Source organism: Onychomys torridus, chromosome 4 (assembly GCF_903995425.1).
Source record: "Onychomys torridus chromosome 4, mOncTor1.1, whole genome shotgun sequence".
Classification (NCBI taxonomy): Eukaryota; Metazoa; Chordata; class Mammalia; order Rodentia; family Cricetidae; genus Onychomys; species Onychomys torridus.
Window position 1 is genome coordinate 100,751,765 of NC_050446.1, and position 23,194 is coordinate 100,774,958.

The following is a 23,194-nucleotide window of genomic DNA, read 5'->3' on the forward strand; positions in this document are numbered from 1 at the left end:
GCACTTAGCTGGCTTTTGCAAACGTGTTCCCCATGCTGTATTACCTTGACACAATGGGGAGGAGCTTGGTCCTGCCTCAATGTGATGTGCCATGCTTTGTTCAAGCCCATGGGAGGCCTGCCCCTGAGTGGATGGGGAGTAGAGTAGATGAAAAGTGGGGGGTGTGGTGGGGGGAGGAGGAAGGAGAGACCATAGTTGGTATGTAAAATAAATGAAAAAAATGTTATCTAAATAAAAAAAGAGAGAGAAAAGAAAAGAATGTTAGCGTAAGATACAGCCAGAAACAAGTAGAAGCAAAGACCTGCTGAGGAAGAGTCTGTGTTGAATGAGATGATGGTGAAGATGATGACAATAATGAAGATGATGATGATGATGACAATGATGAAGATGATGCTGAAGATGATGATGATGATGAAGATGATGATGAAGCCACGGTCAAAAACTTAAGGCAACCCATGGCTGACTGTAACTTGGAGATTCTCATTGAACACCTACTGGTTTCAAAACAGTATGCTGCTATGCAAAATACAGAAGCATGTGTGGCAGAAGGCCCATCTTCATGAGTCATCATCTAAGCACTGGTTTTGTTGCAAAGCCATTGGATGAAAAGCCAGACCTAGGGCTGGAACTAAAATGCCAACCTGTTCACCCTCAGTGAGTCTACACCTAGCTCCAGGAAGCAAAAAGCTACCAAAAGAAGGTCACTATGGGCAGCAGGGAATGAGATTCATAAAAGGAGATATGAAGATATGGTGGCCTAATAAAGCCATGCTTGCCTTTAACATGAGCACAAGTGACAGCCATTAGTGCCTGCAGAATTTTATGTCTCCCCACTAAGTAAAAGAAAGGAAGGAAGGAAGAAAAGAAAAGTAAATGGAATCTCAGATGATTTGCTATTACACTGCCTTCTGGCTTTTAGATTTTTTTTTTTAAAGCACTTACCATCAAACTTTGCAAGGCTGCTAATATCTGCTCCAAGTTCTGAGGTGACAGGTAGAGCTTGACGAACTTTTAGATTTGTTTCCCTGTTAAATGAAAGACATGCCATGAATTTTTATACAGAACAAATCCCAACAGAGGAGGCAGCACACAAAGCCTACATGAGGAGACCCACAGAACCCCCCATACTATCTCAGCAAAGCAAGTGGGCATCTCAGAATTCTGGGGCTGGCATTCCACCCACAGCACATCTGTGTGCAGAGATCTGTTTTGCATTTGTGTTCAAATGAACACAGAACAGAAGAAATATGGTCTCATCCAAACCTACTCACACATCCTATATGAGTTATAAAACACACTGGAACTAGAACACCATTGCAAAAAGAAGTCCAGTATCACTCCAACGTCTGCTATCTGTGGAGTTTTGTTTGCAAGATAGCCGTGGCTACTTTTACAGTAGCTGAAATTCTAATGTGGAGAAAAATGCAGCATTCCTCTGTAGAGTGTCAATCCAAGAAACCCTTGGTGTTGAATGGCACAACCAACATGCTGGACAGATCTCATGCACAGAACCACACATGTTAAGCAGCAGACTCTGCTGCAATGGCCAGTGGTGACCATATGGCCATCACTCCCATATTGTGTTCAAGGGAATGCCATGCCAGCTTCCTGGGATTCTCCCCTCACTTTCTCTTCAGCAAATGCTAGTCTGTTTTCCAGGAAACCATGAGACCCTTAGGATGAGCTGGTTTTACTTAGCACATTTCTCTGAAGAATCAGCCCAGTCCTTGTATCTATTAATAAGTTGTTCCTTTTTGTTGCTGAACAGTATTCCACGATGCCCCGGGTTGCTCAACCATTCACTGAAAGATATCCAAGTTATTTCTTTCCTGATGTAAGAAATGCATGTGCCCTAAGCATTCATTACAGGGCTTATGTAAATGTAAGTTTTCATTCCTCTGAATAAAGTCCAGTTTGAAATTACTGAGTTATGTGGTAATTTTATGTTTAGTTTTTAAGAAACTGACAAATTATTTTCCCAAAGTGAGTATCACACTTTACATTCCCTCCAGGAACATGAGGGAGATTCTGCTTCTCCAAATGTTTGCCAGCTTGGGAGCTGTCACTGGGCTGGTGATGGCCATTCTTAGGGACCTGGGTAACAGAGTATTGTAGCACTAACTTTCATGTCACTAATGATGCTGAGTACCTTTCTGTGTGCTTGTTCACCACTGCCCTCTTTGTCTGAATATCTGCTAACATCATTTGTCTATTTTCTAACTAGGGTTGCTTACTTTTTAGTCTTAAAGCATTTGTATAGAGTAAGGGTAATTCAGGTGAAGTCCTCTCTCTCTCTCTCTCTCTCTCTCTCTCTCTCTCTCTCTCTGTCTCTGTCTCTCTCTCTCTCTGTCTCTCTGTCTGTCTCTCTGTCTCTCTCTCTGTCTCTCTCTCTGTCTCTCTCTCTCTCTCTCTCTCTGTGTGTGTGTGTGTGTGTGTGTGTGTGTGTGTGTGTGTGTGTGTGTGTGTGTGTTTGTGTGTGTTGCTCTCTATCTCCATCCACTTTCATCGTGGAGGAACCAGCCCAGGACTTTGAGCTTGCTAGGGTTGCTAGGGGAATGTTCTACTACTGAGCTAAATCCCCATTCTCTGTAAAAACTCTTATGTCCAATCTAACAATCCTTTGACTAGCCCAAATCTCAAAGTCTTTCTCCTATGTTTTTGCCTAAATTTCTTATAGTTTCATTCCTTACATTTGAATTCAATTTCCTTATTAGCTATAAGGCTATTCGAGTTTTATGTTTCCTAATGAGTGCATGGTCTGCCACAGAACTAAGTGGTCTGTGGCTGGACTCCAAAGCCAGCATCAAAACTGCATCATATCCATCTCTCTTGGCTCCCTGTGTCTTCATTTGTCTCTTAAAGCCATCTCAATCTTGATTCCCACCCTCTCATTTTCCTTCAAAAATGAAATTCAAACAAGCAAACACCCCAAAAGGAACCTCGATGAACAGTCCTGGTGTAAAATTAACCATGTTCACATATTTAGCATAGTATTTCTGAAAGAAACTATGCTAAAAAATCAGTGTTTTCCAAACAAATTCAAGAGAAACAAATGTTTCAAAATGACTGCCACGTGGATGACAATGGACTTGACCATTTAGATTTCTATGTTTCCCAAGGAAATAAAGAATAAGATTTGTCTGACAGCTGAAGACATTCAGGTTACACAGTAGCTATCTGGATTGAGTACTTACCCGTCCAGCTCGGCTGTTTCAACATAGCAGAGACCGTGGGGCTCACTGCTTGACAGGAGCAGCAGGTCGGCCTGGTTGAGAAACCATGACAGAAAGACACTTAAGAATCGGGGCCGTTGAAACCTCTCTCTCCTGCATCACCCCTTGGCAGCCACAGAGCGCCTTGGCAACTGTGAGGAGGGAGGCAGGCCCTCCCTCTCCTTTGCCCCTGCTATCATGCCCCTGGATCATCATGGTAGGAGCAGGGTTCCAGGCAACATGCAAATTACTAGTGATTTGCATTGCTGTTTTTGACAGTCATATATAAATTCTGTTTTTCTGGATTTAATAACTTCTAATGAAAAGCAGAAATTTATATCCAATAAATAAGCTAGTTAACACTCTTCCATGTGCTGGTATGTGAGCAGTTCAAAGCAGGGAAGGAGCAGCAGAAGTAAGGAGGGAGTGAGAAAACAGAAGGAAAACCAGAGAGAAGAAGAAATAAAGGCAGACGAGAGCAGCGTGGAAGTAAACTGGAGAGATCAGGAAATGATGGAAAGCAGTAGAACACTGGTAAGAGGGGAGAAAGTGGGCCCAAGCCAAGAACACAGAGGGTGGACGAGAAAATGGCAGACAGGACCTCTCCACTCCACAGTCCACTGTGCTTTAAAAAAGACATCACAGTTCAGTACTAGAATTCTGGCAGTTGGGAAACTGTTTTTTCCTCAAATTTAAATTTTTATTTTAAAATAAATGTAATTCTGAAAGATTCATCTGAAAAGAACCAACTGACCTAAGTTTCAACAACTTAGTATGAAACTTTAGCCTAACAATTTTCTACCTATGTCTGAATGATTAACAGTACAAGTCTCTACAAATCTTTTATTTTGAAAAACATTCTAATTGCTTTATTTTCAAGTCTTAGGTGTTAAGTTCAAAATCAATCTACTCGTTTGATTGTCTCGATTATTTAAATAGTCAACTAGAAATAAGGTGGGGGAAATGATGAGTGTAGTTTTGTCTAAATTAAGACTGTGACAGCTCCTAGAAGAACAAATATGTTTGCCTCATGGTGGCTCTTCCCCAGCTCTGAAGGAATCACCACAGAAGCCAGTCAAGGCAGAAAGTGCTTTATGAGCCCCTCAGTGTGTTCTATGGAAATGCACCCAGAGAGTGTGTCCAATTGAATGCTACTCTTGAACCAAAGCTTACCTAATCCTGACCCCAAAAAAGGAAACATCTGGGCTGAGGGGCAGATTCATCTTGATCCTGAGTCACACAGTGAAGTTTCAGTATGTTCTAGCAGAGGCATGACAGCAAAAAAGTAAATATTCTTTGAGGCTAGGACTTTCTATCTTAAGGATAAAAAATAATTTTAAACAAAATCAAAAATTCCCTAAATGTGATCATGTATAATTATACATCTTTACAACACAGAGATAAAGAAGCCCTTGGTACCTGGTGTTGCTTTGTTTCAAAACTCTGTGTAAGATAATGATGCAATGTGTCTGTTCAATATTGAATTCAGCTGTGTTAACACTTCTGCGGTAAACAAGGGGCAGCTCTCAGATCATGCGACCAAGGTACCACCGCCACCTAGTGGCCACGTTCCTCAACCAGCAGTCACCCTACTTCCCAGAGACTGAAACACACCTACCTGAACCTTAAGCCCTCCTGCCTAACTGTTCCCACGCTTCTCCCTGGACACCAAGCTTCCTGCCTCTTCCTGTACCCTCTGTTGTCCCCTGTGCCTATGCTATTTCTGGCCTGCCTCTCCTTGCTCCCTCCCTCTCCTCTTCTCTACTGCTAACAACTCCCTTAAAGGTTTCTTCCGTTATGAGGACGGTGGAGGAACAGAGTGCCCTCCAGCAGAGGACACTATGGAAGTCATAGCCACCCAGTCAGTCTTTCTAGGGCATTCAGCAATAATCTTGAAAATGAAAGAGCAAGAGAATTGGAGCAATAGCCTGCTAGTACCTGGCCATCCTTCTGTCAGAGGTGGTGACTGCTAGTGTGTGCAACATGTGATAAGATCACAGCAGAAACAGAACAGGAAGGAGAAGCCTAACTGTCCAAAAGCCTAGGTGGACAAGACCACACAAGCCTTCAGAGCCAAAGACATTGTCTATAGGGTCTTTTGAGTTGTTTGTTTGAGTTAAATGTTTGTTGAGTTAAAGAAGAAAATATCAAGGAATATCAACCCACAGCCATGAACTTCTTTAAGAACTTATGAAACATTCTCATAACTGAATCACTTCATTCTCTCTGAAACTCTGTAAGGGAATAATTCTGCTCTTGATGTTTGGACAAGGAGCCAGTGTAAGTCATATCTCACCCAGCAGTGAAGGAGGAAGGGCATCCCCTATATCCAGCAGTGAACTAAATTAACCAACTCATGTGCAGCCAGTGGCCATCAGAACCATGCCCAATTGAAGACCAGAGGCTAGAGTCTTGGCACCATCTTTGAAAATGCTCCAGACTCAAGTTAGGGAACTAGAAACAGAGTTCAGAGCCCCTGATCACAAGAGAAACACTCAGCTCTGGTGGCTATGGGCACTAGGATAATATCTATCTATAAGAAACAGAAATGTCTCACTTTGCTTGGGGTATCTGCTTTGCTTGTTGACGTTCAGAACATCCTTCTGATCAAGTGTTGAGATACCAGCTCCATAGCAGAGGAAAAGATGTATTCCCGGAACCAGCGTGAGCATGCACCAATTTGGGAGCTTCCAGGATTTTCTAAACTGAGTTCTTCATCTTTATCAATGCACACATTATCTTTACCGTCATACACATTATCTCTACTTTCAGTACAAAATACAAATTTTTTAAATTCCTACATCATGAGTCAAAACTCAATTAAAGCAGGAAGTGATGCAATGGGTGACTATTGGTAACATTTTAATTCAAACTTTAAATTTCAGGTCCAGTTAGCACACATTGAAAATCATTCAATGTGTACTAGATATATCATTTTGTTTTTCTTTGCTTTAGCAATCAAATTTTTTAATTTAAAAAATTGATTAGAAAGAAGGAAGGGGTCTGAGGAGATGGCCCACTGCCTACAAACACTTGATTTGCAAGCATGACGGCCTGAGTTCAGCTAACATTCATGAATCCAGATATGGCCACCTATCCCTGTAACTCTAGAGCTATGGATCAATGAGACTTGTGCACCCCAGCCCAACTGAAAGATGGCAAGCTCTGGGTCTAGTGAAAGACCGTGCCTCAAAGGAATAAAACAGAAAACACAAGAAGGCATTTGGTGTTTCCTCTGGTCAACATACAGGTCACACAGTCACATGTACCTGCATACACATGTGCACATACACATCCTGTTGTAGAATATCTATTTAACTAAGCAAGATGTGTTACATTTGTTTATGCTGTGTTTTTTTTAATTATGTAAAGGTGTGTTGCTTTTGTTTATGCTGCATTTGTTTAATTCTATAGAGATATGTTACTGTTTTACCTTGCCTACGGCACTTGATTGGTCTAATAAAAAGCTGAATGGCCAATAGCTAGACAGTAGGGGGACAGGTGGTGCTGGTGGGCAGAGAGAACAAGTAGAAGGAGAGAAGAGAAGGGAGAATGAGTGAGAAACAGAAGGAGATGTCTAGGGCCAGCCAGCTAGTCAGACATACAGAATGAAAGAAAGGTAAAAGACCCCAAGCAAAAAGTAGGTGTAGAGAAACAGGTTAATATAAGTTATAAGAGAAAAGAGCAAAAGGTAAGGTGAGCTCTTGTAACTAATAATAAGTCTGTGTGTCATGATTTGTGAGCTGGTAGTGGCCCAAAAGAAAGCCTGTTACAGCATCCACACATGCAAACGATTCTTTATAGAAGATGGTTAATAACAAAAAAGAAAGCTAGAAGAATAACTATGTGGGTGAGGGTGCTTCTTCACATACAAGCTCTTTCTCTGGGCAGAAAGAATTCTTCTTTTCCTTCTGAACTGGTGACTTAGAAATGGAGAATTGACCACTTACTTCTATTTTCATTTTGAGGAGAAAATTGTATTTTGGCCGTTTATACTCTCACAAGAATCTGGGTTGTTTTTTGTTTTTGTTTTTCTTAGAGATTCTTAACTTAAATCTTACAACAAAAAATTTAACTGCAGCAGACACAGAAAGCACACACCTTTAGGGAAGACTTTTCTACACAGCCAAATTCTCAGTGTTCAAATATGGTCAGGTTCAATAACTGGTTTGTTCCCACCACCAGTAAAGCAAGCAAACCAAGAGCACTAGTGTTGAATGTGTGCCCAGTGTGAATGGGATGCCCAGCTCCAGGTTCAAAGCTGAGTGCCATCAAGAACTCTGTAGTGTGTGTCCAGCAAGTTATGTGGTTCTCCTAATGCAAGTTGACCTCGCTGTGACATATGAATTACATGATGCATTTCTCCCAATCCCCAACCAAAATGTGGAGGTCTAGAATTCAGTCCCAAATTGGGGGTTCTTGGATTAACAAAAAAGAGAGGGGAGGAGGGAGAAAAGAAAGATGGAAGGGAAGGAAAAAGTGTGGGACAAAGAGGTATGTAATTCTTGTCGTCTAGGAAGAGAGAGCCTAATTGAGAAAATACCTCCATCAGATGGCCTCTAGGCAAGTGTGTGGAGCACTTTCATGATTTAGTGATTGATGTGGAAAGGCCCACATTGTGGTATTGTGTTCCTCAAAATATTGTGTGACCCTAATAAACTTATCTGGGGTCAGAGAACAGAACAGCTACTAGATATAGAGGCCAGAAAATGGTGCCACACACGCCTTTAATCCTATTACTTGGGAGGCAGAAATCCATCCAGATCTCTGTGAGTTCAAGGCCACACTGGAAACAGCCAGGCATGGTGACTCACACCTTTAATACCAGGAAGTGAACCTTTAATCCCAGGAAGTGATGTCAGAAAGCAGAAAGATATATAAGGTGTGAAGATCAGAAACTAGAAGCTTTTGGATGGTTAAGCTTTCAGGCTTTCAAGAAGCAGTTCAGCTGAGATCCATTTGGATGAGAACTCAGAGGCTTCTAGTCTGAGGAAACAGGATCAGCTGAGGAACTGGCAAAGTGAGGAAGCTATGGCTTGTTCTGCTTCTCTGATCTTCCAGTATTCACCCTAATACCTGGCTCCAGGTTTGTTTTTATTAATAAACCCTTCTAATGATTCATGCTACAGCCCAGTCTACTGTGGGAGGTGCTGTCCTTGAGCATGAGGTCCTGGGTTGTATAAGAAAGCAGACTGAACAAGCCATGAAGAGCAAGCCAGTAAGCACCATTTCTCCACGGCCTCTACTTCAGCTCCTGCCTCCAGGTCTCTGCCCAGCTTGAGATCCTGCCTTGACCCCTTCATGAGCTGTAAGATTAAGTAAACCCTCTCCTCCCCTAGCTGCTTTTGGACATGATCTTTGTCAGAGCTAGAGAAACCAAACTAGGAGGGAGGAGATTGGGGAAAGAAAGGTACCTAATTCTCAGTATGTCTACAAATTGGCAATTTCAGGTGAACTCCTTTTCTTGCCCAGAATTTATTGATAAAGAGATATAAATCAGGTTGAAAGTTTTAACTTTGAACAGATAGATGTGTACTAAAGCTGAGTACATGGCAGATCATTCGATTTCCAGCAGCAAGGTCTGGAGCCCCCAATTCTGAAAACCAAGACTCAAAGCAATTGTTCTGAGAAAAAACAGATTGTAGTACTTTTTTTTTTTTTTTTTTTTTAGGAGTAGAGGTCAGAGTGAAAGTACCAGATTTAAGTCGTGGCTCTCCATTAGAAAGTTATTTGTGGATACCGTGCCTTTGTCTTACCTTCTATAAAGTGGAAATAATGAAACAGTACATGAGCTGCCCTCCTTGGGTCAAGATGAGCAGTAAGCTAATTGATTCATACAAGACTATGTGACCTAGTCTTAGCCATTGTGGTCATTATCTTCATGATCAGACTTCCCAAGGTCTATTCCAAACTAAAAAGCCCTAAGTAGAATCTTCCTAGATACCTGTGAATGTCACTACCCACTGGCAGACCCTGCCTCCAGGCAGCTGGGAGGACCACTAGACGTCCCTGGTGATTATAGAGCATCATCTATAAAATCTTTGCTCACTTCTGAAACTATTCATAGGTGTGCAATAACTACACATGACAAACCTTGAGTGAACTGACTTGATTAAAAGGTGCTGTGGTGTTTGGGAGACTTGGGAGATCCTCTTCTTCTCTTTTAACCAAAGAGTCAAGCAGAGAAGAATGGAGAGTTTTTAAAGTATTAACGCAGTTAGACCCTAGGCTTTGGGACTGTGGACCAAAGAGTCTTGCTCATACTTTGCCAGGAGCAAGGGTGAGAGGATGCAAGCTATTAATAGTATGGGTTTGTTGCCATCCCTCCGTCATGAAAATGAGAGGATCATAAGCATTCTGTCCCTAACATCTGCTGTGTCCCGTGTGGGAACTACAGGTCATATGTAGGCATTTGAATACAGAGCAATTCAAATTCAAAATACATTCTCATGCTTGCCTCCTGGGACTCATTTCATGGGAGACATTGCGACAGTACACAGAGACTTGGCTCCCAGCCAGTTCCTTTAATCATCTGCCTCAACCTCACCAACAGAGGGTGTTCTGCTAACAGGTGTCACCTCCTACTTCTATGTTCCCAATCTTTACTGGGTGGAAAATAAGCCAGAGGTGTCATTTAAGTCACATGAAATAGAAGTAAATCAATTGTGAATGAGAACCTGACAGACTACCCCATGTTTGAGGGGTCCAAGCCACAGGGCACAGACATTGAGACCTCTGTTTTGGCTGTCCTGACAACATCTCACTTATTTTTGTGTGGGTTCCCAGCTAGTTTCCAAAACCTTAAGGTTGCCAGAGAAAAAGCCACTTGAAGTATGAACTCGCGGGCAAATGGCTGCTCCACCCAGAAGCTCCTTTGCGCATGCTCCTCCACACTCTGCAGGCACAGAGGGTACAGTGGTACACGGCAGATTCTGGGAGGGAGCCTCCAGCACTCTCCACTAGGTTGCTTTTTTTTAAAGAGATTATAGGGCCATATTTTTCCTTCATAAGATATCAAAACTTTAATGAAGAATACAGTTAGATTCAGAAAATTGCATACAATGAAAATTTTCATAAGTAATCCTATATATATTTGATACAATCAATATAATAATTTGAGTTTTTGTTTCTGATCTGTACTGTTTTTATCATCTTAAATTAGACTTTAATTGCAGTTACTTGTCTACATTTTATTGACTGAACTGACTTTTACTTAAAAAATTGCAACACTGGTTGCTGGCAAATATAAATTATGATGCATTTGATGTGTAAAATCCTCACTAGTTCACCTTTTATCAATTTAGAATCATAACATGAATTTTATCTTTAGCATGTTTTCTTCATATGTGTTGCCATTTAAGAACACTAATTGCAATATTAAGAAATAGCATTCAAAATGTGTGAAGATAAACTATTTAGGGTACTCAGGAGCACTTTTTAAAACTCTTATTTACATATTGATTTAAATTGTTCTGCATTTGTATGAGTTTCCTTAAGGGAACAAACAGGGAGAAAATTAGTGTTAATCTAATGCATTCTCAGCATTATCCAAGTCACCATGTCACTGAAAGTCATGTCTTTTAAAGTATTTATAATTGAGAACTTGTTCTAATGTATAATGGTAATCCTTCCTTGGTGACTCCAGATTATTGCAGATTTACTAAATTTGTGAATGCAAATACTTCAATATGTGTTATCCTAATCTGAGATCGAGTCATATAATAGTGAATACTCACAGCAACAAACTGGTTATTTTCTAATTTAATGATGTCTCCAACTTTAACATTCATCCATTTTTCATTCTGCAGTCTGAGAAAAGAACAGAAATATTTTGTTCAACAATGGAGAAGACTAAAAAGTATAACCAAAGGTTGTATCCATATGCACATAATGGAGTGGAAGAACCAGACAAGACTTTGCTAAAGTGGGAAATCAAGGGACTCGTTCACAACCAATGAGCAATGTGGGTGTCAGAGAGGTTAAATAGTTTGTCTGTGTCTATCTGGTGAGCAGTGATACACCTAGAAAAAGCTCAAAATGCCAAACTCTTGGCTGAGGGTCTGTGAAACCAAGCCTTGTGCCAGCTTGATGCCCTTTTTATACAACTGCGATGGTCTCTCAGAAGATCCAGCTGCTTACATTCTTCTCAGGTTCTCAGCTAGTAAGTACAGAAACAGCATTACCGTGGTCTCGGATATCTGAGAATAGTCTAGAGCAATGGGTCAAATGCAAATAAAAGGAAAAGTTACATTTTGGAAAGGACAAGAAGGATGGGTGATTTAAAAAAAAAAAAAAAAAAGTGCCTGAAAGAACAAATGAAGAAGCGTACACAGTATCCACACGCTGCTGTGGAAGGGTGGCTTTGCTGGCATTCTAATAGCCTAAGACTATCGACTCAGAACAGAGATCCATAGATTGCTAGCTTTCTTTGAAGCATGTGTATGTATGTAAGGGAGTCCCATGCCCAGTCTGCACCAAGTTCACAAAGGGCTTGTGAGGAAAAGCAATTGTGCTCTTGGGTGACAAGTGAGTCATGGTTGCCCAAAGCCAGACAGGCCTTGAAGAGCAGACCGCCTGCAGCTGGATACAGTGCACTCACTGGTCCTGCCTTCTGAAACAAACTCCTTGAAACGTAAAGCACCTTTGCTTTCCAGCTGATCGTTCTCATCCTGCTTCTTAGAAATCCCTTCCTAGAAGCCAAAACTGTTGGAACAGGGTAGGTTTCCCCAGTAAGTCAGGTGAATTCTGCCGTGCAGCTTTACAAAACTAGCCCAGTTTACTTGCTTTATAGGCTGGAAAATAGATTTAAATATTTATACAACTGTGAAATGTGCCTCACACTATCAACCCTGCTGGGTCATTTGGCTCAAGAGCTCAAAGGATTGTCCTTTAATACGGATCCAAGTACATGTTGTTCTGGAAGTTTCTCAGCTGTAGTATTTTTGTCTCTAGCCAAAATTGGATCATTTTTTCAGTGCCATGCTTTGCTGGACTCTCTAGCCCAGTGACACTGGGGGAACAGAGGAAACCTTGTAAGCCTCACTGGTCTCTCTCTTTAAGGTACAGAGTGTTGCTGTTTATTTCTCCTGGGGACTCCTCCCTTGCAGGATCAATGACATTTCTCAGGGGACTATCTACTGGAGATATGACATGATGGAGCAGAGAAGGACATCTCGTGGGGCTTGTGGAAACTGTGCTGCTACTGAAATGCTCTGCAATCACTATTGAAAGTGTCTGTTTTGAGGAGAAGCTAGGACTATGTGTGGTTTCATTTTTTAAGTTCTACACCTGCTTCCACATTCTGCCCTCACTTGAGGTTTTATTATTTTACACGTAAGCACACCCTTTGTGATACTTGGGATGTTGGACACTAAATGTTATTGTTATGAGTCTGGAATCTGAAAGTAAATTGTTTTACATTTAGACTTGTTTCATGTAGCAACACTATTAACAGTTATCTTATCTCAATTAATCCTCATGACAACCCATGAGCTAGGTCCTGCTTCGACTTGGATTTTACAAGACCCTGGGGTTCAGAGAAGTTGAGATATGTACTCTATTTGAAATATCTATTTAAAATTCAGATGCCACATACTTTGATATAGGCATCCCACTTTAAGGAGCCTATTATAAGACAGTTTAAACATGAGTATACAAAGATGATCAGTGCAGCATTATTTACAGAATTTATTTGGAAACTACTAATGTACCATGGTGTAATTACTTAGTCATACATTATATACATTCAGCAGAATTAAATGTTGTTACATGTATATTCAGCAGAGTAGTGTAACCAAAAGAAAATGATGGATCTAATGTGCTGGCATGAAATAGGTCTAAGTTCCATTGCTGGTTAAAAGAGAACTGTTCAGAAGCCTGTATGTGCATGGCAAGATCCATGTGTTAAGACAAGGGTGTTCTTACACAAGTTTTTTTTTTTTTAACATTTTCTTCTATTTTTTGAGATTGTAATATAATTACACCATTTCCCCCTTCCTTTTCTTCTCTCCCAGTCCTCACATATACCTGCTTCCTTGCTCTCTTTAAAATTTGGAATCTCTTTTTTCATTAATTGTTGTTACATGCATATATGTTTAGGTATATACATATATATTTCTAAATACAATCTGCTCAGTCTGTATGTTACTTGTATGTCTGTTTTCAGAACTGACCACTTGGTTTGGGATAACCAGTTAATGTGCTCTTCCCTAGAGAAGACTGCTCTTCCAGTCTCAGCATTCCTTAGTAGCCCATAGTTCTTCATGTAGCCTTTTGAGCTTTCCCCTGTCATTGTTAGCAAGTCTACTGACATTATCCCTGGTGAGCTCCTGCTTAGGAAGTCATCTTGGTGAGACTTTATGGGTGTCGCTTCCAACATTCTTAGTTGTGAGTTGTCAATTTAGTGCAAAACAAATCATGAAAGCTTCCTCTTTATTTGTTTATGTGTATAGGTATTTGGGCTACATGTATATCTGGGAACCACATATATACAATGCCCAAGGAAGCCTGAGAAGAGTACTGGATCCCTTTCAACTTGAGCTACTGACAGTTGTGAACCACCATGTATGTGCAGGAAATTGAACCTGGGTCCTCTAGAACATCAGCCAACACTCTTAGCCCCTGGGCCATCTCTCCAGCCCCATGAAAGCTTTCATTAGTTTAATGCAGGTGGCAAGGCTTCAACTAGAACCCAACTTTGTCTGGCTATGAAATTCATATCATTAATAAATCTGCATTTATTGCTTATCTTACTTTACTTTCCATATTAAGTACATCCCACCTGGTTAAAGAGAGAATGAGCCTTAAGGAGCTGAAGCAATTTGAGCAGGGTAATGGTGCACAGTCCCAGTATTCAACACCCACTGGTCCAAAGTTAGCGTGTAGTCATGGTCCCCTGACATAGATGCTTAGTAGACAACAGATGGTTCTAGGTCTTCTCTACTCCAGCACTGTCAAAGTTGCACTGGAGTAAAGAGGACCTTTGGCCCCCATGAGGCTAATGATTACACTGGTGAATGGTATCTAATTACACTGAGATAATAATGCTCATATCTTTGGAATCTACTTCTGTTGAAGAATTCAGGTGTCTCCCTCCTTTTTGTCCTTTCTTCTTAGTAAAATGCCCCCACGGTGGCAACGATTGCATGGGGAGGGCTGTGATTGGCAGCTAAAGGGGTTTTCTCAATGATTTGCCAAGGAGAAAGGGAAGGAGACGCAGAGATAATAAAGCTGTGGTGCTCCAGCACAGATAGTTTAACCATTTGCTGAGAAGAACAACCAGCCACATGATGTTCTGCCTGATTATTCATATGAGTCCTACTATGTTATTCAGAGACAGAAACATACAGGCAATATTGAACCTTCCCTTTTGGAATCCAAATGATCCGTTCACGTACCAGTTTTTAATAAACCTGCCGAATGTTGTACAAAAGGAACTTCTCTGAATCACTCTTTCCAGAACCCCTCTAACTTCTATAAATTCTTGGGATTTGGATAATAGACAGTTAATCCAAAATGAGGCCAAAAAGAATTCAAAATCATTTCAAGGGAAGATTATTTGCTTTCTTGCATTAACAGTGAGGAAAATGCTCTACACTGACCACAGAGAAAGCAGAGCTGTTCATTCAGAACCTTTGACAGCACGTCCACGGAGATCAGTAGGCAAGACTTGATTGACACATCTCTCAGGAAAGAACTCTGAATGTTGTAATTCCAGGATGAAGGATGTGTGTTACATTTTCTCATAATTTTTTTTTTGAAGATGAGGATCGAACCCAGGGCCTTGAGCTTGCTAGGCAAGTGCTCTACCACTGAGCTAAATCCCCAACCCATCATAATTTTTTGAAAGCTATCAGACAAGCAAATGTCTACTAAGGCAGACTGTATGTAATTTTAATACGTTATATTACAGTGTAGAAATGGGACATGCCAGCAGTCATGATAGAAAGCACCTTTCAGTGGCTTGACATGGTTTGCTCTATTCTGAGAACCTACTGTTTCTGGAAGTAACACCCCTAATTTCTTAACACAAAATCTAACTAAAAGTAACCCCAAGAGATTATGAGCCTTGTCATTTATTGGATCTGCAGCCAGATTTAGTACTAAACAGTTTCTAAGAAAACAGTTTTAATTCACTTTAAAATAAATTGTGATGTTTATCATCTTGAGTTCCTCAGAAACAGGATAACATACAGGTAAAATTCTTGAGTAGTTGACCACCCATGGACATGTGATGTCATCCTCCATTAATGAGTTCAAGACCACCCTAATATGACCAGAATCATCACTATAAGCTAGACACCACACTGCATGTCAGGGCTACAAGGGGCATTAGAAACAAACTATATTCATCAATAATCTAGAAAATAGTGGAAAATGTAAGTCTGGCTCTTAAATAGATACATGTAAATCATCTTTGTCCTCCAGTACTTGGAACCCATGAATATTTCCAATCCCCAATGAAGAGCACCTGCACTTTAGAAAAATGACTTCACTGTTAGAGTGTGTGCCATGCCTTTGTCATCAGTGGTCCAGGGAGAAAATTGATGGAGCCAAGGGATTGTCTAATAAAGGATATATTAACTTTCAGTCCTCAAGATATTCCAAGCTTTCCCCCATGTAAGTGAGCTCATCAGAAAACTATATGCCTGGACTTTATTATGCTGATCCCTCTAGACTCGTCTTCTCAGAACCATGACTTCAATCAGGATTTACTTATGGTCATGAGTGAAATATCTCTCTCCCTGAGGCTTCAACCATTATGTCATTCGCTTTTCTCTCAGCACCAGGATAAATCACATTGTTCATGATCACTAGATAATACATCCGTCCATTGGACTATTCTTTTTCTATCCTCGGCACCTCCGTTATGAGGAGAAACAGAGTTTAAACTCATGTTTCCATGTATAGACAACAGTCATAGTGGATTGTTTAAACAAAAACTAGAAAATTTTACTAAAGGACTCTGTCTTCTGAAGATAACAGACAATCTTGATACTTGAAAATACAAAATTCTGATTAGAAGGGATTAGAAGTAGGAGTTGATTTTTTTTTATATACCCCAAGGATAAAATACTGGCTTCCTACTTATAACAGAAATGATGTAAAATATTTTAAAAGATTGCATGTTGTAGGATCGCAAAACATACACTTTGCCACTAATCAACCACGTGACTTTGCTCAAGAGTTTGGCTAAAACTGGAATTTCCATCCATGACTGTGTGAACTGCTCCTGTCAGCCTTTCATGGCATTTGTTAGACTGAGGTCTTCAAAGTCGCAAAAACCCAGCTGACACTTAAACATCCATCTACCATGACATTTGTGACCCTCAAATGAGACACATTCACAAAAGCATTTCTAAACTGTAGAGTAATACACATATCTAAAGTGCTGTGACTATTTTTATTATTTCTAGGCACTTCATCACAAGGATAACAAATAGATTTTCATTGTAAGTCATTGAAGGACCCATTTGTGCTCAGTGTTTGTGCGTAACAGCTACCTGGGTTTTCTCCCATCAGAAATCTGTTTCCACCAGTCCAATCACTGACTCCCTAGTGACAGTGTGATTCTATGACCAGTCAGTCCTCATATTTTATTTTATTCATCACAGTTGACTATCCTTCTGTCTTTAATCTCTTTGCTTTATATCCAGAGCAAGAGATTCAAGTGCCTTTGTGTTGCTTACTAGTCATTCGCTGAGGTTTAGGAATACCCACCACAGACCCATTTGTTAAAGAGCTGGTCATAGCCTGTGGTGCTACTGAGAGGGAGGAAACTTTTAATACATGGGGTCTAATAAGAGTAAGTTAGGTCACTGAGGGGGAATCTTAAGGAGGTGATTAGGATCTGGACCCAAAACCCTCCTCCCCATTTTGCTTCCTGACAAAGATGAAGGGGCAGTCTCATCCTGCCCATGCTCCTGTCCTGGTTTTCTAAGCCTCACTGCTGCTCCAGAAACAATGGAGTCACCTGACCATGAGCTACAATAAGCCTTTCTGTCTTTTCAATCATGAGGACTGAATGTGAATCCCAATGCACATATAACCAGATGTATGCCCTGTAAATGTCTGTAACTACAGCACCAAAGGATCCAGTGTGCTCTTCTGACCCCCATATGCACACAAACACACACACACACACACACACACACACACACACACACACACACACACATATGCAAGCACGCACGCATATACTCACATAGACACACAAATGTATATATATTTAAATCATGAAAGAACACAAAATGTGAGGATGAACACAAAAATATCAAGAAGATGTTGACAACTATCAGGAGGTAATATATATAGACAATGATTTATTGCACTATTCTATTTGTATGCCTGTATATTTAAAAATCCAACAAAGAAAAATACATGATGATGATAATGATAGATAGATATATGATAGATAGATAGATAGATAGATAGATAGATAATTGACTAATTGATTGATTGGTTGGTAGATTGATTGGTTGATTGATTGTTGCTAGGTAAATTTTATATTTATACCTAAATTATATATACATAAGTAAATAGATGATTGATAGATTCATTGATTGATAGATTTTTTTAAAGATCTATAGATAGATGATCGATAGATATATAGAAAGATAGATGATAAATAGATGATAGGTAGATGATAGATAATAGCTAGATAATCCTACTTATGCTTATAGCCTTCACTGATACAACCAAAGTTTATGACATTGCCATCTCACCAAGACATAACTTGTCTTCTTCTACTGTCCAGTATCTATGCAGCAACCAGAGAAATTTTCATGTTATTCCTACAATTTTCCTGTTAAAATCCTCCGTGGCTTCTCATGACATGTAACATAATGCTGCAGTTAGCATTCTTCACAATTAATAAGAACTGGCTCTTGACTGAGCACGTTGTTCGTGCCTGTAATCTTACCACTTGGAATACTGAAGCAGGGGGCTAACCACAAGTTTGAGCCCATCCTAGGTACATAGTGAGTTCAAGAATAGCCTGGGCTATAGAATGAGACCCAGTCTAAAATATAAAAATAGTAGCTGGCTTCTGTTAGCCCCTTAGAACTCTGCTTTATCACGGTACCCCAGGATTGATGGGACCTTATCATCACCCAGCTCATTTCCAGTCCTAAGCTTTTACACTTGTTATGACTTTTACCCATGATCTTGCCATAGCTATCTCCCTCTGAAACAAAATCTTACATCTATCAAGATGCCATCATATCCACCTCTACTAACTACCTGCCTCCAGTCCCCACCCAGAGCATCCAACTCCAATAACTAACCACCTGAGTTCAGCTGGTGCTGGCCACATGTGCATGGATGTAGAGACATCCACTTGGACATGGGGAACCTGAAATCACATTGTTTATTTAAATGACTATCTTTCCCATTGGGCAGCAGGTTAAGGCTGTGTTTGGCTGCTTGTTCCTGTATCTTTGACAATGAGAAATGCACTTGGCATACTGTGAGTTTGGGAGATATTTGCTAAGTAGAGATTTGAGTGGAGTAACTATGCATGTAGTCACTCATGCTACGTACTTATTTACACAGATAGCTCTGGAATAAAAGTAAGAAATAGTTTCATATGATTGTTCTTACTGGCCAGACCCTAAGACAGTGTAGAGGAGAAGACACAAAGAATAGCAAGAAGTGAGGGGCATGGCCGTGTGATTACAATGTAAGACATGCCAGGTTGGATAAGAAAAGCATTGTTCTTTTTTTTTATAAAGAGCAGACTCAGATTTACATTTCACATGTACAGAGAGTCAAGCTGCATCTCCTATAGCCCATGCCCTTCATTCTTCTCAGTCCCCAGTGTCTCCAGAATAATCTGTGTCTTGAATGCACCCTGCTAGCTGAAAAAGTGAATGCATTCTACTGAATTCCACAAACATGGAACACCTACTATCAGCCAAGCTTGAACGAAGCAAGGGAAAAACCCAGTGCGGTGTCGATCATTTCTGAAGAAGCTGACAAGGAAGAGCACCTAAGAGGGCTAACTGCTAGAATGATATGCCTATGGCAGCATTCGCTGTTACCATGGCGACACAAAAGTGGATGGAAGAGCTGGAAGGAAATAATGCATTGGAGTTTTGAAAAGGCCTGTGATCTGGTGTAGCTGGAGGGGGTGCTAGAAGAACTATACCAGCCAGAGGCCCGCTATGGAAGGAGCGGCTGGGAAAGTTCTAAAATGGAAATGCATTTGATCTGTACTATTTTGTGAGGAGAAAACAGGGAGGAATGTAGATGGTTCAGCAATGCCTAATCCCACTTGGAGAAACACCACTCAAGCCAACAAGAACCTTTAGGTAATACCCTAGAATACAATATTGTTGTTTCCTACTGGAAGGATGTTTTTAGAAGACAATATTTAAACTATAATCCCTGGCAGAATACAAAGACATGCAGGCCAATATTAAATAATGAGTATAAATAGGCAAGTCACAGAAAGAAAGAAATTTTTTAAAAGCTAATAAAAGTTGAAAACCATCATCACTAGAAATCAGGTCTGAAATCAGGCACCTAGCAATTTAAGTCCTGGCTCCAAGATCCCAGACCCTAGTTCTAATGAGCTAGTGTTTGCGGAGCCAATGCCCCTCAACTGAAGCTGATAGACAGTAAACAGAGTGTGCGATCGATCGGGCCAGTAATTTCCAACAGATACTTAATAACAAAGTCTAGAAAGAAGAAAAAAACAGTCCTTTCCTTTTGGCAGAAAAAGAAAACTATTTTTTATATTCTAAAACTATTTACAGTTCATATGGTTTCCAGACCCCCTCTCCAGAAGCAAGGGCCTCATTCCCTGGCCTGTCTCAACGCTCCACATGTGACTCCTCAGGCAGCCAGCCAGAAGAGCATTTGATTTGAAATGAAGCCTTGAATTTAGCAATGTGAAGGGGAAGCCGATCTGAACACACATGCCTGGGAGGGACAAGGACACCAGCTGGTCCAGCAGTGAATACCAACTGTCAGCCTGACAACTGAGAAAGCCTTGCTAGAGGGCAAGGACTGTCCAGGCACCGTGGACATCTCTGCCCTCCATGCCAGCATCTAGAACCAACCCGGCCCAGTAGTTCTGTCTGTCTGCCCTGCTGCACCATTGGTCCCCCACTGTTTAGAGTCTGTTTCATTCCGCCAGCAACATCCATCTCCCCTCTCCTCTGCCCTCCCCATGCTTCCTTACTTTAGTAGGTCAATCGCACCTGCCAGTCATTTTTCTCAGCCAGGACATTTCCAAGCTTCTTGTGTCTTTAAATCTAAGAAGTCACTAGCCTACTTTCTGCATGCTGTGGACTGTGGTAACAAACCACCCTGAATACATGGCTTAGAAGAGAAGAATATTACTCTCTATTCCAGAAACTTAAAATCTAAAAGCAATGTGTAACAAGAATAGAGTCCCTCAGGAGGATCGGGGAGGGAGAGCAGGGGTCTGTCTGTTTTCCCTGACAGTTTCTGGTGGCCCATGAGTTCCTTCCTGTGGGGCTAGGTAGCTTGAATATCTGCCTCCATCTGCACATTGGGCTCTTGTCTCTATCCCAAGACACTTGTGGTTGAGCCTACGACATACCCTGATCCAGGATCACCATATCTCAACGTCTAAATTAGACCTGCAAAAAAAAGTTACTTTATTCCACGTAAGACCACACCCATGGTCTATTGCTGGGAGGTAGATAGGCTACCAGGTTGGTAGAATACAGTATAATCACAGCTGTATCTGGAAATAACATCACACAGTCGAATAGAACAGAAACAGCAAAGACAAAGGAGACCGAAAGAGCACCAGAATGCATGAACTATGAATGAACTGTAGTTCACATGAATCTGGAAGCAAGATCAAGTATAACTTCTATATTGTATTTATACCATTAATTTCCTAAAGTTTCTAACCATGATAGACTGGCCATATGCTAATTTAAAATTCATGGAGGAAATGAACCCATTAAGCATATCTCAGGGACCTGAAGGCAGAATGATCCAATAATAGAAAATTTTATATTGAGGTCTTTGATCCACTTGGACTTGAGTTTTGTGCATGGCAATAGATATGGATCTATTTGCAATCTTCTACATTTGTTGAAGATGCTTTCTTCTCCATTGTATAGTTTTGGCTTCTTTGTCAAAAATCAGGTGTTCATAGATATGTAGGTTAATGCCAGGGTCTTCAATTCGATTCCATTGGTCCACAATTCAGTTTTTATGCCAATACCAAGCTGTTTTTATCACTATAGCTCTATAGTAGAGCTTGATGTCAGGGATGATGATGCCTCCAGAGGTGGCTTCATTGTACAGGATTCTTTTAGCTATCCTGGGTTTTCTGTTTATGGGATGGTTGAGCTGGAACAGGGATGGAGTGGGAAAGCAATGAGAGAGATTCCATGATGGAGGGACATATCATGGGAATAGAGAGAAACCCAGTACTAGGGAAGTTGCCAGGAATCCCCAAGGATGACCCCAGCTTGGACTACTAGAAATCGTAGAGAGTGCCTGAACTTAACTGGCTTGCTCCAGTGATCAGATCGGTGAATAACCTAACTGTCATCACAGAGCTTTTCTCCAATGACTTATGGAGGCAGATGCAGAGATCCACAGCCAAACACCAGGCAGAGCTCCAACAGTCCAGTCGGGAGAGAAAGGAAGGAGTCTATGAGCAGTGCATCGGGATCATGATGGGGAAACCTGCAGAGACGACCAAACCAAACTAGTGGGAACTCATGAAAGTTGGATCAGTGGCTGTGGAGCCTGCATGGGACTGGACTGGGCCCTCTGCATGCGAGACAGTTGTGTAGCTTGATTTGCTTGGAGGGCCCCCTGGAGGTAGAATCGAAAATCCATCCCTGGTACATGAGGGGGCTTTTTAGAGCCCACTACCTATGATGGGACACTTAGTGCAGCCTTGAGGCAGGGGGAGGGCTTGGACTGGCCTCTACTGGATGTGCCTCCCCATGGGAGGCCTTGCCTTCTTATGTGGAGGAGTGGGGGGTGGGTTAGTGGGGGAGGCTGGGAAGGGCAGGAGGAGAGAAGAGGGGAATCTTTGATTAGTGTGTAAAATAAATGAAAAAATTTTAATAAAAAAAGAAGGGAAAATTTTAGTAAGGAATACCTTAATGGAGGTAAGTAGTCAATCAAATACTGTCAAAATATTGCTTTGGTGTAGTAAGTCTTTGAGCTCAGATTGAAACCAAAGTGCATTTCTAAAGTTAATAATCTTACATCTCCATGGTCTTTGGAGTTTGGGTTTTGATTTTCAAAGGAAATTCTGAACGTCAATCTATCACTTTTTGTAAAGAAAAAAATGAACCAAATTTTAAAGGATCTGCTGCATGTTTAACTCCCATTGTCACCAACAATAAGAACCCTGGTTACAACAGCAATGGGATCCAATTGGAGCCAAGAAAGACTCAAGCCATCCAGAGTGACGAAGTGGGGGACACACGTGAGCTCCAGATACTGAGAAAAGACAATGGACAAGCCACACTGAACCCCAACATGGAAGGGGGAGGAGAGTAAAAAACCAGAGGACATTTTTGAGGGGGAAATAGCTGGGATCTCACATTGTTTGCTGAGGGATATGTGATGTGAGCCTCCTCCACAAAAGCTGGGGTCAACTCTCCCCCACTCTCTGAGGCTAATGTGTGAGTGTCTCTTTAAAGGAGCTTTAACAGTTCTCTGTGTTACATAAACCTTAAAGGAAACAAAACTGCTAGGCAAACTCCAGGTGCAGAGTTTCGAAAAGGTTACGACTCCCCTCAAGATGCACCTCATTTGCGGAAATAGCTGCCCTTTAGAAATTCAACCCTTGCCAGGCAGTGGTGGCTCACACCTTTATTCCCAGCACTCGGGAGGCAGAGGCAGGCGGATCTCTGTGAGTTCGAGGCCAGCCTGGTCTCCAAAGCAAGTTCCATGAAAGGTGCAAAGCTACACAGAGAAACCCTGTCTCAAAAAAACAAAAAAAAATTCAACCCTTAAAAATCCTGTCTATG

The 23,194-nt window shown here is 41.1% G+C and overlaps 1 protein-coding gene across 2 annotated transcripts in view; it reads right to left on the reverse strand.

Annotated features, from left to right (window-relative positions):
- Positions 1-23,194, reverse strand: part of Atp8b4 (ATPase phospholipid transporting 8B4 (putative)) — a 160,082-nt gene that overhangs the window by 95,020 nt on the left and 41,868 nt on the right. For both annotated transcript variants that reach the window (XM_036185697.1, XM_036185698.1), the window contains exons 6-8: positions 10,949-11,021; positions 3,195-3,265; positions 943-1,025 (exon numbers count right to left, since the gene is read on the reverse strand). In XM_036185697.1, coding sequence (XP_036041590.1) covers positions 943-1,025; positions 3,195-3,265; positions 10,949-11,021 — 227 coding nt within the window. The remainder of the gene's footprint in view (positions 1-942; positions 1,026-3,194; positions 3,266-10,948; positions 11,022-23,194) is intronic.